Genomic DNA, 16,167 nt, shown 5'->3' with positions numbered 1-16,167 from the left:
TGACCTATGTCTAACCTGCCTAGTACTTAAGTGCCTATTATGTGTGAGGCACTAAGTCTAGACATAAATTGAAAGACAAATCTCTGCCCTCAAGGGGCTTACATTCCACTGGTGGAAGATTCTTCCCAGTATATTCAATATCTTGAATTGCTGGGCCATCTCTGGTCATCCTGATTGATATCTGGCCACTGGACCCAGATGGCTCTGGAGGATAAAGTGAGGCGGTGATCCTGCACAGCCCTCCCTCACTTGAATCCAATTCAGTTGCAAGTCATGTCATCATCTCCCTGATGCCATAGTCCTCTTCGAGAAGGAAAGACAAATAACAATCTGTGCATAGTCCGAACTGCCCAAATGTCAGTTCACCTGGCCAGTTCCAGTTGGGCAACTCAGAACATTCCCTCCCGTCTTCTCCTCTCCTCTCCTCTTCTCTCCTTTCCTCAAATGGGACATCACACCCTTACCTGACAGTGTTCTGCCCAAATGAAGGTAAATTTTGATGGCTGAAGGCTAACTTGAGGTTTACTGGCTAGCTTACTTTCTCAAAGAACAAGCATTAAACCCACTTCACCCTAGATCTCACTGATTAGACAATATGTCCCTGCCTAAGCACCACTTTTTTTGGGGGGCTCTCCTGGTTCATAGTGAATGTAAATAGTAACTGTTTTTCTTTCGGCCAGCAAATCTGTGGGTGTTCACCTCCTAGTTTGATTTTTTTTTTTATTAAAAGGCCACCCATTAAAGAAGCCTATTCACTGAATGGGTGCTGCCTCACTCAAAGAGAACCTGAAAAGACTTTAGCCTTTTTAAGCAATGTCTCCCACTACTGCATCCTGGGTCATCTCCAGTCGTCCTGATCTATATCTGGCCACTGGACCCAGAGGGCACTGGAGGAGAAAGTGAGGCTGGTGACCCTGCACTCAAATCAAAGTCAATTGCAAGTAAACCATCATCTCCCTGATGTCAAGGTCCTTTTCCAGAAAGAGAACAAACCACAACCACAACCACAAATCACAACCCTGAATTATCAGGGTAATTGCTACTATGTAGATCTGGCCTTAAGATGGATTTCTGTACTCACTCACTGATCAGTCAAAAAGCATTTATTGAGTACCTACGTGCCAGGCACTACAAAGAAAAACAAAAGGCAGTCCTTGCTCAAGTTCACAGCCTAATGGCTGCAAACAACTACGTACAAGCAAGCTATATATATACAAGAGAAAATGGAAATAAAGAAAAGAGTGAAGGCAGCTTAGGAAAGACTTCTAGTAGAAGGTGAGATTTTAGCTGGGACTGGAAGGAAACCAGGGATGCCGGGAAAGCAGAGATGAAGAGGGAGGGCTTTCCAGGCCGTGGGGGACAGCCAGAGAAAATGGCCAGGGCTGGGCAATTGAGGAACAGCAAGTAGGCCGGCGGTTCTGCCTTCTGGGGTCAAGTAGACCAAGAGTGGTGGCTTGGCCCCAAGACAGCACGGTGCAATGCTGACGGCAGTGTCCCCCCCCTCGCTCCCACTCCACTTTCACGTGTGTGGACAAGCTGAACATGAGATGCACAAGACAAAGTAGACAGCAGAGGGGCAGTTCATCCACAGCCCCGGCTCCGCTCCTGCTCCTGGGAAGGGAGGCGCGGGGTTAGAGCTCAGGAAGCTGCTGCGTCCCCCAGCCCTGCCTGTAGTAGCCTAGCACCACCCCCCACGCCCCCGGCCCCCTCCCGCGCGGGAGGGAGGGACTAGCTGTGCCGCAGAGCATGCCGGGGCGGTCGCTTAGGCTCTCCCGGTAACGCAGGCGGACTCGGCGCGGCGGGGGCGCGCGCCATGGCGCAGGGCTCGGCGCGGGGCCCCTTTCCGGGCCCCGACTACTACGAGAAGCTGGGCCGCCTCCAGGGCGCGCTGAGGGACAGGTAGGGGGGGCCGGGGCCAAGGCCGGGGGCGGGGCCGGGGTGGTCGAGGTCCTCGAGACCGCCCCTTCCCGGGCTAGGGGTGGTGTCTTAGCGCGGGGCGTCCCTCGTCCGCTCTCAGTGGCCAAGCCGGGGGCGGTGGCTGCTGCGCGCGGCTGGCCTGCGAGCGAGAGCGGCCGCCCCTTCTCTTGCCTCTGCCCTTCCCTCTTCCCTTCCCCCTTTCCTTTCCTTCTGCTTTTTCCCTTCCCCTTTCCTCTTTCCCCCTTCGCCCTTTCCTTCCTCCTCCTCTTTCCTTCTCTTCCTTCATTTTTTCTTCCTCTTTCCCCTTACCCTCCCATTTCCCCCCTACCCTCCCATTTCCCCTCTTAACTCTCTTTTTCCCTTTTCTTCTCCATATTCTTTCTCTTCTTTTTTCTCCTTCCCTTCCTTTCCCCTTCGTCTTTTCTTCCTTCATCCCTTTCTTTTCCTCTTTTCCTTTTCTTTTTTGTCTATCTTCTCTTTTCTTCCTTTCTCATTCCCTTTCCTTCCTTTTCCTAACTCTTCCCTTTCTCCCCTTCTCACTACCCTCTTTTTCCTCCCTTTTTTCCTTTCCTTCTTTCCCATCGCCTTCCCTTCCTTCTTTACTTTTCCATTTCTCTGTCCCTTCTCTCTCACTTCTTTCCTTTCCCCTTTCCTTCATCCCTCTTCTCCCTTCTCTTTCTCCTTCCTTTTCCTTCTCGTCGTTTTTCCTTTTCTCCTTCTCTTCCCTGCCCTTCATCTCCCTACCTCTTTACCTCTCTTCCCTCTCCTTCCTTTCCCTCTCCGCCCTTATCATTGGGGAGTTGGTTGGGGCAAAAGCAATCCTATAATGATCAGCCTTAAACTCACCTTACTTAGACGTCAGTGACCCTTAATTCTAGAGGAAAGGCACTGTATTTCCCAAGATAGACGATCTTAACCTGGGGTCCATGGACAGATTTCAGGGAGTGGCAGAACTTGGAAGGAAAAAAATTCGTCATTATTTTCACTAACCTTTGGTTTTCTTTATAATCCTATGTATTTTACTTCATGCATTTAAAAGCATTTTTCTGAGAAGGGGGCTGTACGGTTCGTCAGACTGCCCAGTTCATGATGCAAAAAAGGTTAAGAACCCTTGTCTTAGAGCCAAGAAGTTGCTGCTGTCCTGGGAGATTTTGCTGTCTTGTGTCAGCTTCAATTACAATACAGTACAATTTCACATGAAACAGATTTTTCTATTTTACCTCCTTTAAAATTTCTATCTTTAAATGTCCATTTGGGTTGAGATAAGGATGACATTTTTAGAGTACAGGTGTGTATATTTGCATGTTACTGGGGGAGTGGGTAAGAAGAGAAGTGGTTGAGATCCAGAAAAGATTTTCAGTGAAGGATTACATAAATTAAGAAAACTAAAGCTTTTCCAGAATGCCTTTTGTCAGAGTTGAAGTGAGGAACCTTTTGGAAACATCTGATTTTAATAGGATGAAAATTTGTTACTTAAAGTTTAAAAAAAAAAGTACTACACATTCCAAAACAATTTCTATAGCTTACCTTTGCTGCAAAAGTAATTGAAAATGAAAGTAATAGCAATTGGCCAGCCAGTGGGAAGGCCAGCTTTTGGATGCCTGAACAAAAAAATCTATGAAGTATTGAAAAAGATACTGGACTGTGATTCTGGGTACCAGAGAAATAGTATATGCAGTTAAAAGGCTTAAAAATAACTCTACATGAGGAAAAGTTAGAAAGGGTTGATAAAATTTAAATAAAATTACTTTTTCCTGAAAAAAGTACATTTAGAAAGTTCTAACCTAGTTTTTGAACATACCATATAGCAATAATGTCCAGTAGCAACCTGTATGGGTCAGTCAGTAGCTTAGTTATTTGCAAAAAATAATTGGCAAACTTTTGCCTTACCTCTACACAGTTTTTATCTACCTAAGGTAGTTTTCCTGTCATCCAGAGAAATCAATTAACCTGATATCAGCATGACTATATTCTGTTATTTTATGTAATTAATAAAGACATAACACAGCACTTTTTTTCAGTACCTGGGAAATACTTTTCATTTTCCTATTATAGTAGTATATTCATTATTTGCACAAGGGTGGTTTGTTTATATTTATCAATCAAGCATTTATTAAGCACCTGCTGTGATCCATGGACTATGTTAGGCTTTGGCAACAAAAAGACAAAAACTTGACCAGTGTCTATCTCTAAGGATGTCAGCCAGTTAACTTTATGATTCTGAATTCTGAACTGACAAATTTTAGTGCATATTTTATAGTCTAGAGAAAGTAGTATTTTTAGAACTAAAGTTTGTTGGTGTCTCACTTTCCACGTCAGGGAGTATATGAGGAATACAGAAGTACAGAGAGTGCTCCTCTACTTCTCACCTGTCCTCCCCCCCCCAAAAAAAAGAACTCTCCTTCAAATAGATCTAGACAACACTAGTCAGAATCTTGATGGGGAAATCCAAGAAAAATTCGCAGTAAGTCATTTTTCCTGCTCATGGGTGGCATAGGGAGACAGAAAAGTCTGTGGACACTGGGGAAGGGGTCTGGCCAGGGAGCACACTATAAGCACTCCAACATAAGAGAGAGGCTGTGCACCAGGGCAAGAAGAGGTCCCCAATTCATAGCAGGGCACCAAAATAGGAACAAATGCCAACTGGCAGCTTTATTTCTCACTATGCAGTTGTTGTTGTGAATTGGATTTAAGTGAGGGAGGGCTGTGCAAAGTCACCAGCCTCACTCTCTCATCTGGAGCCATCTGGGTCCAGTGGCAAGATATAGATCAGGATGACTGGAGATGGCCCCCACACAGTTTTTAGTCATAGGTTGAAGGTAAATTGAGGGGTACCTGCTATATCATAGGAACAGTGGTTTTCTGATACAGCTTCCTTGACCCTGACACAACTGTCTTTCCCACGCACAACCTGATTAGCCCCAGTATCCCTGATGTACCCATAAAAGGTTCCAACCCCATGTACTTGCTGCTGCTCAGATTTAGTGGGTGCCCAACACCACTTGAGTCAATATTTTTGTTAGAAGAACCCTGATGACCAACTGACCAGAGAAGTTTGCAGATAGATATGAGTGGGGCTGAGTCCACAGAATCTAAATACCACTGTAACCTTGTTGCATATCTTTGCTATGTTAGGACAAAGTAAACTTCCTCCATTCAGTTTTCAGTGATTTCTGAGTCCTTCATTTTATTCCAACATTGAAGTAAGAAGGTGCTAATTTTAGAGCAATGACAACAACATTTGGCAAAGTCTTGGCAGACTGGGATGAGAGATGGCCTTGTGGCTTATATTGTGGTTAGTTGGGGTGAGAGTACTGCCATTATAGAGGATGTTATGAGCAAATGGAAGGGCACTGCTTGGCTACTGTGGCCAAAGCCCTTCCTTTTTTTTTTACTATATAGTTCTACATATATCTTTATATGTATGATGTTATTACATGTATTCATTGCATAATATTCAATTGCATATATATATATATTCATGTTTTGCAAAGTAGCTTTAACAATATCATCTTTCTATACTGATTAGAAAAAAGGAAGGACATATTATCCCCATTTTATATATGAAAATACTGAGGCTTCACACAAACTTGCTAAGTTAAGCAAGTCAAAAAATTATTAAGTAGCTAGTACATACTGAGCACTTAATAAACACTTATTGATGACTTTGCAAATTTAGGTGATTTGATAAAGCTCAAACAGCTAGAAAGTGGCAAAGTTTTCTGAGTATAATTTGATGTTCTTTCTAATATATTACATCCATTGTTTTTTTTTCTTTTTAAAAATATACTTTTTTTTAGTTTTCAACATTCACTTTTATAAGATTTTGAATTCTAATTGAGTTCCAATTTCTCCCCTCTCCCTCTCCAAGATGATATGCAATCTGATATAGGCTATACATGTATAGTCATTTTAAATTAGTCATGTTGTGAAAAAAGAATCAGAACAAAAGGGGAAAACCATGAGAAAGAAAAAAAAAGAAAATAGCATGCTTTGATTTGCACTCAGACTCCTTAGTTCTTTCTCTGGTTGTGGATAACATTTTCCATCATGAGTCTTTTGGAATTGACTTACATCATTGCATTGCTGAGAAGAGCCAAGTCTATCAAGATTGGTCATCCTGCAGTGTTGCTGTTACTGTGTACAATGTTCTGGTTCTGCTCAGTTCACTTGGCATCAGTTCATTCAAGTCTTTCCAGGTTTTTCTGAAATATGCCTCCTCATCATTTTTTACAGCACAATAGTATTTCGTTACATTCATATACCACAACTTGTTCAGCCATTTCCCAACTGATGGGGCATCCCCTCAATTTCCAATTCTTTGCCACCACAAAAAGGGCTGCTATACATATTTTCTCATTTTTATGATCTCTTTGAGATACAGACCTAGTAGTGGTATTGCTGGATCAAAGGGTATGCACAGTTTTATAACCCTTTGGGTATGGTTCCAAATTGCTTTCCAGAATGGTTGGATCATAATGCATTAATGTTCCAATTTTCCCACATCTCCAACATTTATCATTTTCCTGTTTTTTCATGTTAGGTAATCTGATAGGTGTGATATGGTACTTTAGAGTTGTTTTAATTTGCATTTCTCTAATCAATAATGCTATAGAGATTTTTTCAAATGACTATAGATAGCTTTAATATTTTCATCTGAAAACTGCCTATTCATATCCTTTGACCATTTATCAATTGGGAAATGACTTGTATTCTTACAAATTTGACTCATTTCTGTATCTGAAAACTGTCTCTTCCTATCCTTTGATTATTTATCAATTGGGGAATGACTTGTATTCTTATAAATTTGAATAATTTCTCTATATGTTTTACAACCAGAGACACTGGTTGTAAGAATTGTTTCCCAACTTCCTGTTTCCCTTCTAATCCTGCTTGCATTGGTTGTGTTTGTGCCAAACCTTTTTTAATTTAATGTAATCAAAATTATCCATTTTGCATTTCATAATATTCTTTATCTTTTGTTTGGGTCATAAATTCTTCCATTCACCATAGACCTGACAGGTAAACTATTCCTTGTTTGCCTAATTTACTTATATAGTTTCACCTTTTATGTCTAAATCATGTACCTATTTTGATCTTATCTTGCTATATGGTATAAGATTTTGGTCTATGCCTAGTTTCTGCCATACTATTTTCCATTTTTCCCAGCAGTTTTTGTCAAATAGTGAGTTCTTATCCCAGAAGCTAGTCTTTGGGTTTATCACACAGTAGAGAACCATAGTCATTGACTACTGTGTCTTGTGTACATAATCTATTCTATTGATCCAATACTCTATTTCTTAGCCAGTATCAAATAATTTTGATGATTGCTACCTTATTATACAGTTTTAGATCTATTACAGCTAGGCCACCTTCCCTTGTGTTTCTTTTCATTAATTCCCTTGATATTCTTGACCTTTTGTTCTTCCAGATTAATTTTCTTATTATTTTTCTAGTTCTATAAAATAATTTTTGGTAGTTTGACTGGTATGGCTCTAAATAAGTAAATTAATTTAGGTAGAATTGTCATTTTCATTGTATTAGCTTGGCCTACATGTGAACAACTGATGTTTTTCCAGTTATTTAGATCTGACTTTGTGTGAAAAGTGTTTTGTAATTGTGTTCATATAGTTCCTGGGTTTGTCTCAGCAGGTAGACTCCCAAATATCTTATAATGTCTACAGTTACTTTAAACGGAATTTCTCTATCTCTTGCTGCCGGGCTTTGTTAGTAATATATAGAAAGACCGATGATTTATGTGGATTTATTTTATATCCTGCAGCTTTGCTAAAGTTGTTAATTATTTCAAGTAGTTTTTTAGTTGATTCTCTAAGATTCTGTAAGTATATCATCACATCATCTGCAAAGAGTGATAGCTTTGTTTCTTCATTTTCTCTTCTAATTCCTTCAATTTCTTTTTCTTCTCTTACTGCTAAAGCTAACATTTCTAGTACAATATTGAATAACAGTGGTGATAATGGACATCTTTGTTTCACCCCAGCTTATTAAAAATGCTTTTACCTTCTCCACATTATGTACAGTGCTTACTGATTTAGATAGATGCTACTTATCATTTTAAGGAAAACTCCATTGATGCTCTCTAGTGTTTCTTAAATGGGTATTGTATTTTGTCCAAAGCTTTTTCTGTATCTGTTTAGATAATCATATGATTTCTGTTAAATTTGTTATTGATATGGTCAGTTGTGCTGATAGGTTTCCTAATATTGAACCAACCCTACATTCCTGGCATAAATCCTGCTTGGCCCTAGTGTACTATCCTCATAATAAGTTGCTGTAATTTCTTTACTAATATTTTATTTAAAATTTTTGTACCTATATTTGTTAGGGAAATTGATCTACAATTTTCTTTCTCTGTTTTGACTCTTCCTGGTTTAGGTATCAGAACCATATTTGTATCATAAAAAGAATTTGGTAGGACCCCTTCTTTGCCTATTTTTCCAAATTGTTTATGTAGTATTGGACCTAATTGTTCTTTAAATGTTTGGTTGAAATTACTTGTAAATCCATCTGGCCCTGAAGATTTTTTCTTGGGGAGTTCATTGATGGCTTGTTTAATTTCTTTCTCTGAAATGGGGTTAAGCATTTTATTTCCTCTTATGTTAATCTGGGCAGTTTATATTTTTGTAAATATTCATCCATTTCACTTATATTGTCATACTTATTAGCATACAGTTGGGCAGAATAGCTCCTAATTATTCTTTTAATTTCCTCTTCATTGGTGGTGAATTCACACTTTTCATTTTTGATACTGGTTTTCTTCTTCCTTTTTTAAAAATCAAATTAACCAAAGGTTTATCTATTTTATTGTTTTTTTTCATAAAACCAATTCTTTGTTTTATTTACTAGTTCGATAGTTTTCAGAATTTCAATTTTATTAATCTCCTTTGATTTTCAGAATTTCCAATTTGATATTTAATTGGGGCTTTTTAATTTGTTCTTTTTCTAGCTTTCATATTTGCACACCTAATTCATTGATCTTCTCTTTATTTTATTTATGTAAGCATTTAGAGATATAAAATTTCCCCCAAGAACTGCTTTGGCTGCATCCCATAAGTTTTCATATGTTGTCTCATTATTGTCATTCTCTTGCATGAAGTTATTGATTGTTTGTATGATTTGTTGTTTGACCCACTCATTCTTTAGGATGACATTATTTAGTTTCCAATTAATTTTTAGTTTGTCTTTCCGTGGCCCTTTATTACATGTAATATTCATTGCATCATGATCTGAAAAGGATGCGTTTAATATTTCTGCCTTTCTATGTGGGATTGGGAGGTTTTTATGCCCAAGTACATGGTCAGTTTTTGTGTAGGTGCCATGTACCACTGAGAAAAAGGTATGTTCCTTTCTGTCCTCATTCATTTTTTTCCCAGAGGTCTACCATATCTTATTCTTCTAAAATTCTATTCACCTCCTTAATTTCTTTCTTGTTTATTTTGTGGTGAGATTTATCTAGCTCTGAGAGGGGGAGATTGAGGTTCTCCCACTAGTATAGTTTTGCTTTCTATTTCTACGTGTAACTCACTTAACTTCTCCTCTAAGAATTTGGATGCTATACCACTTGGTACATATAGGTTTAGTATTTATATTACTTCCTTGTCTATGTACCTTTTAGCAGGATGTACTTTCCTTCCTTATCTCTTTTAATTAGATTTTTGCTTTTACTTTGTCTGAGATCAAGATTGCTACCCCTATTTTTTTTTACTTCAGCTGAAGCAGACTATATTCTGCTCCAGCCTTTTACCTTTACTCTGTGTGTATCTCTCTGCTTCATATGTATTTCTTGTAAATAGTGTATTGTAGGATTATAGTTTTTAATCTAGTCTGCTATCTGCTTCCGTTTTATGGGAGAATTCATCCTATTCACATTCACAGTTATAATTACTAATTGTATCTTTCCCTCCATTCTATTTCCCTCCTGTTTATACTTTTCTGTCTCCTTTCTCCCTTTCCCTCCTCACCAAGGTTTTGCTTCTGACCTCCCTTCTATCAGCCCCCTTTCCTTTTCTTTCCCCTTTTCCCTTACTACTTCTTCCCTCCCTTCTATCCACCCTCTTTCTTTTCTTTCCCATTTCCCCTTCTATTTCATACAGAGTAAGACAGATTTCTATATGCAGTTGGGTGTGTATATTATTCCCTCTTTGAGCCAAATCAAAGTAAGGTTCAAACAATGCTCGCCTCCCTCCCTCCCTTCTTTCCCTCTACTGTAATAGGTCTTTGTACCTCTTCATGTAATTTACCCTTTTCTGCCTCCTCCTTTCTTCTTCTCCCATTATAATCCTTTTTTTCACCTCTTAATTAATGATTTTTTTTAATCACTACATCAAAGCCAACTTATATCCACACCCTCTATCTATGTATACCCTTTCTAAATGTCATAATAAAGATACAATTCTCGAGAGTAACAAGTGTTATCTTCCCATGTAGGGGTGTAAACAGTTTAGCCTTATTGAATAACATGTGGGTTTTTTTTTTCATTTCCTGTTTACCTTTTTATGCTTCTCTTGAGTCTTGTATTTTAAAATACTCTGTTCAGCTTTGGTTTTTTCATCATGAAAGTTTGGAAGTCCCCTATTTTGTTGAATGTCTATCTCCTCCCCTGTTTTGCTGGATAGTTGATTCTTGGTTGCAATACAAGCTTCTTTGTCTTCCATAATATCATATTCCATGCCTTCTGATCTTTTAATGTAAAAGCTGCTAGGTCCTGCACAATCTAGACTGTGGTTCCACAGTATTTAAATTGTTTCTTTCTGACTGCTTGTAATATTTTCTCCTTGCCCTGATAATTCTGGAATTTGGCTCAGATATTCCTTGGAGTTTTCATTTTGGGATCTCTTTTGGGAGGCGATTGGTGGATTCGTTTTTCGCAATATAACTCCTATGGAAGTGTTTTTCATGACTACGCATGCGTACCCTGTTTTGAGTTGCTTGCCATCTCAGTGAGGGTGGGTGGGGAGGGAAGAAGGGAGAGAATTTGGAACCCAAAGCAGCTTTAAAAACAAATGAAAAAATTGTTTTTACATGTAACTGGGAAATAAGATATACAGGCAAATGGGTATAGAAATCTATCCTGTCCTACAGGAAAATAGAAGGGGAAGGGGATAAGAGAAAGGTGAGGGGTGATGGAAAGGAGGGCAGATTAGGGGAAGGGGTATTCAGAATGCATGCAGTCTTGGGAGGGGTGAGATGGGGAGAAAATTTGGAGCTCAAAATCTTGTGGAAATGAATTTTGAATACTAAAAATAAATAAATTAATTTAAAAAAAAGAAACAGGGAATATTTAGGAGAGAACATGATTGCTGTGTACAAGTACTTGAAAGACTGTCATGTGGAAGAGAGAAATTAACCTTCCGTGGAAGGACTAGGAGCAATAGATAGAAGCTGCAAAGATGAAATTTTGAGTTTGACATAAGGGGAAACTTGGTATATTAATATAACAAAGAACTATTTAAATATGGAAAGGAATCTGTTGGTAGCTTGTTCACTTAATTTGAGGTTTTCAAGTAAAGACTGAATAATCATTTGTTAGGCATGGTGTTGGGGTTTCTTATTCAGTATGACTTGGATTAGATGAGGTCTGCTCCAACTCTGAAATTCTGTAATTATGAGAGGAACTGCTGTCTCTTCCTTTTTGATGTGAGTTGGTATACTGTTTCATTAAAGAATCATAAGATTATAGCCATACATTCTTCTGATGAAGTTGTAAATTTTATTAATAGCATATTAAGCCATCAATGGCATTCTCTCATGTAAAAAGTACAGTAGTAGCACTTTACTCATACTTTTGAGTTTCAATTTTGTTAGGCATGTAAGAAGTAAGGCCAAACCTGCAACCAGGAATTTAGTGCTTCCTAGAGCTGCAGGTTAATTCTAAGTAGCCAAAGGTGTCTGAGACTAGCATTTTTTTTTATATTTAGAACGAGAAAGGGAGTTAGAGCCTTTTACATATGTGCCAGTTATGATATATAAACCCCACACACATTTGATTATACCAATAATATGCAGACTAAGGATAAATATAAGGGTTGAGACTCCTTTGGTTTTAGGAGCTGTAGCTATCAATTCATTTGTTATTCCATTTCTGTATTTCCTACCCTCCCACCTCTACCCCAATTGCACCTCCCTCCCCCATCTTTCTCTGTTTGGGGAAAGAAGCCCAGTCTAGTCAGCCTATATTGGTTGGGTTTGTGTGGTTCTAGGCCAGAGTGAAACCTTTGGAAGGGGACAAAGGTTTTGTTCTTTGGAGAATGGGGTACTGTTGTGGAGCCCAGTGAGTCTGAGTGTTATGTTGATGGGAGTAGGGAGAGTTTGAGGACTTCTGGTATTGGTCCAGTAGAGGAAAACAGGGAAGGCAGCTATCTTTGGCATTCATTATTATATTAAGTAGTCCTTTTAGTGAGGTTTATTTCTTATACCCAAATATTTTATTAAATATCAAGCCCATTTTCTCTTGCTTTGTCTTTAGTAGAGATTGAGAGAATAAGAGCTCTTTATGTATTTGTATCTAAAGGCTGTCATAGGACTTAGCACACAGTAGATGCATAATAAACACTTGCTGTGTTGAAGTGAACATTTGAAGCAAAATGGCATCCTGGAAAGAGCACCAGATTTGGAGTTAAGAAGATTTGGGTTTGGATTCCACCTTAGACATGATCTTGGGCAGGTCTTCATTTCCTCTTCTGAAATTAGGGATGATAATTGCATCTACCTTGGAATGTTGATCAAATGTGATATTCTTTGTAAAGTATTTTGCGGACCTTAAAATGCTATATAAATGTCATCTCTTATTTGGACCGGGCATGGGATTACTTTGTAGGGAACTCCTGGTGAGAAAATATCAGTATAGATTGGCACCTGGTCTGAAATTTTTACCATAGAACAGAGATGTCAAACAGTGGGCCCACAACACTACTAAGTACAGTGAACCAGATTAAAATGTAATTGAGAAATATTTAACAAATTAAGCAAAAATGCAGTAAATCATAAATAATGTTAGTATGTGATTTTCTATGTTAATATGAATCCATAATGTTTCTTATATACTGGCCAGTGGCGTGTTTCTATTTGAGTTTGACACCACTGAACTATGTATCTGGAGTTTGTAAGCTTGTTTATTAAAATATCTTTTGTAATTCCATCTATTTTATTTTGTGCATTTAAAAACATTTTTTTTTAACAGGAATCATTAGGCTTTACCAGACTACCGAAAGGGTCCATGAAGTAAAAAAGTTTAGGAAATTTGGATTTGAGAATTGCATGGGGCACTGAGAGATTAAGTGACATGTCCCCAAATCTTGCAGTTAACCAGTCTATTTCAGAAATAGCCAGTTTTTTAAGCCAGTTCTTCCTGACTCTGAGGTCAACACTGTCTACTATGCCACAACTATCTCTCTATTATTATTATTATTCTTAAAGGCCATTATTTTTAGCCTTTTGTTCAGATGAATAACTTTGTGACTCCTTTAACTTTTTCTATCATGAAAGGTTAATAATTTTTGTATTTTTTCTCTGAACCTTTCCCAGTTCTCCATGTCACAATTCAGTGGAATACTGGAATTGAACAGAAGGGGCTGAATAGTAATGAAAGTAATGGATGGATTAATTAATGGATATGACTTATTTCATAGTACTTTATTTAAGCATCAACATAAAGAGAATACATTTCCATAGAATTTTCTAGGTCACTAGAAGTTTCCTTATAGTTTTGGTTAGTGAATCTTGAATTAATTCCATCATTCTCTTGAAGTGTAAAATTCTGAATACAATACTAAGGGGAAAAATAAAACATGAAAACAGACTGAAATTCCTTTTGGTTCTGGACATAATGTCCACAGGTTTAGGAATATTCCAAAATCAATCTTGAACTTAAATTAAAATTCTGTTGTGTGAATGGTAGTAATCAAAGTCACAAAGACTAGGAAACTACTATATAAAGAATTTAAAGGAAATAGAACTGAGGATCCAAGACAAAGCCCTTGTAGATAACAGGCACAAACAGTGGATGAGATGAAAATAAAGTGTCTCCAAGACAGGTATTAGATGAATAGTTTTGAAAGGAAAAACCTGGGATTATATTGGGTTGCGAAAACCAAGACTGGCCCTTTTTAACCCTCTTCTTCCCCCCCCTTCCCCCATCACAGTCCTTCCCTCCAGCCTTTCTTCGTCTTACCTTAACCAGCCTAGATGATGCCATGGTGGAGAAGGCCCAAGAGGCCACGGAGCCTGCCAAGGCAGACATCTCGGGGCTGTGCCAAGACATGTTCTCCAAAATTGCCCTGTACCTGACAAGCAAGCTGACAGCCACCAGTGAAGACTATAAACTTCTGGAAAATATCAACAAACTGACTAGCTTGAAGTATCTAGAAATGAAAGATCTTGCAGTAAACATAAGTAGAAACATAAAGGACTTAAACCAGAAATATACAGCACTTCAGCCTTATCTAAATCAGATCACTTTAATTGAGGAGCAAATAGCAGCTCTTGAGCTGGCAGCTTACTAGTTGGATGCATATTCAAAGAAACTAGAAGCAAAGTACTAGAAGTTAGAGGAGATAAAGGAATTCTTTAGCACAAACACTTTAACTACAAGAATGTTTCTTAAGAGCTGAAATAAGTGGGATGGAATTTATCACTATGCTTCAATTCCCAAAAGGAAGCGGTGCTGCTGATCCAAGGAGAATCCCAGCCCCCCGCCTCTGGTTGGATGTGTAACTTTGGCCACCCTTTGTTGTTTCCTAAATCTGTAGCCTCTGGAACCTCATCTTATTGTGTGCTTCATTGTGTACCCTGGACCAAGGCTCAGAAATCAGGATCAATCCCGTCTAGAGCAGGGACGGAGGAGAGGCTCTCGTCTCCCTGTCTTCTCCCTTCTTCTCTCTCCCCTAGGGCTCCACCTTGGACTCTCTGTTATGAATGTGTGTCGTTCCCCCCCCCCCATAACCTGTTCTTCAACTTAAATAATATGACTTATGACCATAAATAAAAAATAAAACCAAGATTGAAGAAAATTTCAGTCAAGATGGTGGTCCAGCCATAAGGGGAAAAAACCCAACACTTTACCACAGCCAAAAAAAAGAATAAATCTTAAAGAAATCAGGCAGTGTATCTAATGAAAATATTAAAACCCTAAAAATATTTAGTAACTGTTGTGGTCCATTTTGTATCTTTCTCACTTAATATAAACCTGAACTTCTGTTTCCAATGAGACCATCATTGCTAGCTAGTAAAACTAGCTAATTTTAAAGAACATCTTAAAAAACATTTTTATTGATGTTTTTGTTTTTAATTCCTTCCATTTGCTCCTGTCTTCCTTAATCTCTCCAAGGGAGCCATCACTTAGAGAATAAAAAGAGGGAAAAAAAGTTCAGCAAAACTAACATATGCAATATTCTCCACTTATACTGTTATAGACTTTAGTTCCTTGAATATTTTGTCTTTGCCAGTTTTCTCCCCGTAAGGTAAAATCTTTGAGATATTTGAATTTTTATTTCACAAAAAAGCTTCTTAATTGCAGCCTTAGGTGGGCTAGTTGTGGTTAGTTAAGATACTTCACTCACCAATCAGACTTCTGACACCAATCAGACTATTCACATTTAAATTGTATTCTGTGATTCACTTTATTTCCTCCCTAGTTTGTATTTCACTGTTCTTGTTTGTTTATATTTGTTACTGGGAAATAGTAAAGAACAGTGAGATAAAGGCATTATTGAAAAAATAGTAAGACAAATTTGAGGGAGTTAAAATACTGATAGGAAAACTAGTTTGAATTCTAGCCAGTGGGGCCAAACTCATCTGAGATCTGGCCTGCGTTAAGCCCAGAATTAAGTTTTTCTTTGTACCCCCACTGTAATCCTGTCCATAATGTCAAAAGGCAAGTTAGATTAGTATGTGCAGAAAATGTTATCTTGGCCTTACATTTAAATATTTCTTCTCTGTTTCTCTTTTGTTTTCATGAAAATCTACTGTGAAAAAGTCTTTTCCAAAGATTCCTGGGATGTACCCTTTCCTTTTGCTGTTTCTATATTTGCTTTGGGAATCCTTCCTTTTTCTAATTTTTGTCCTTTTACATATCTGACATCCCTGTTGACCTCTGAGTATATCTGTTGCTTGGATGGAGGCAGTGAGAAGCTCTGAATTTGGAGCCAGGAGACCTTATGCAAAGATGCAGTTCTAACATTTGTCTTCTAAGCTGTGATTCTGAGTAAATCACTTAGCCTTTCTGAGTCTCAG

At 38.3% G+C, this 16,167-nt stretch overlaps 1 protein-coding gene across 6 annotated transcripts in view; it reads left to right on the top strand.

Moving 5' to 3' along the window:
- The first annotated feature begins 1,745 nt into the window (after positions 1-1,745).
- KIZ (kizuna centrosomal protein) overlaps positions 1,746-16,167 on the top strand; it is a 212,402-nt gene continuing 197,980 nt past the window's right edge. For 5 of the 6 annotated variants that reach the window (XM_020986871.2, XM_020986896.2, XM_020986877.2 and 2 more), the window contains exon 1: positions 1,746-1,899. In XM_020986871.2, coding sequence (XP_020842530.1) covers positions 1,814-1,899 — 86 coding nt within the window. In that variant the 5' untranslated portion in view covers positions 1,746-1,813. The remainder of the gene's footprint in view (positions 1,900-16,167) is intronic. The other variant, XM_078149699.1, reaches the window with a different exon arrangement.

The sequence above is a fragment of the Phascolarctos cinereus genome, unplaced genomic scaffold (genome assembly GCF_003287225.1).
Source record: "Phascolarctos cinereus isolate Bilbo 61053 unplaced genomic scaffold, phaCin_HiC Scaffold_2;HRSCAF=192, whole genome shotgun sequence".
Classification (NCBI taxonomy): domain Eukaryota; kingdom Metazoa; phylum Chordata; class Mammalia; order Diprotodontia; family Phascolarctidae; genus Phascolarctos; species Phascolarctos cinereus.
Note: the sequence above shows the minus strand (reverse complement) of the source record. Positions and strands in the feature narration are given on the sequence as shown.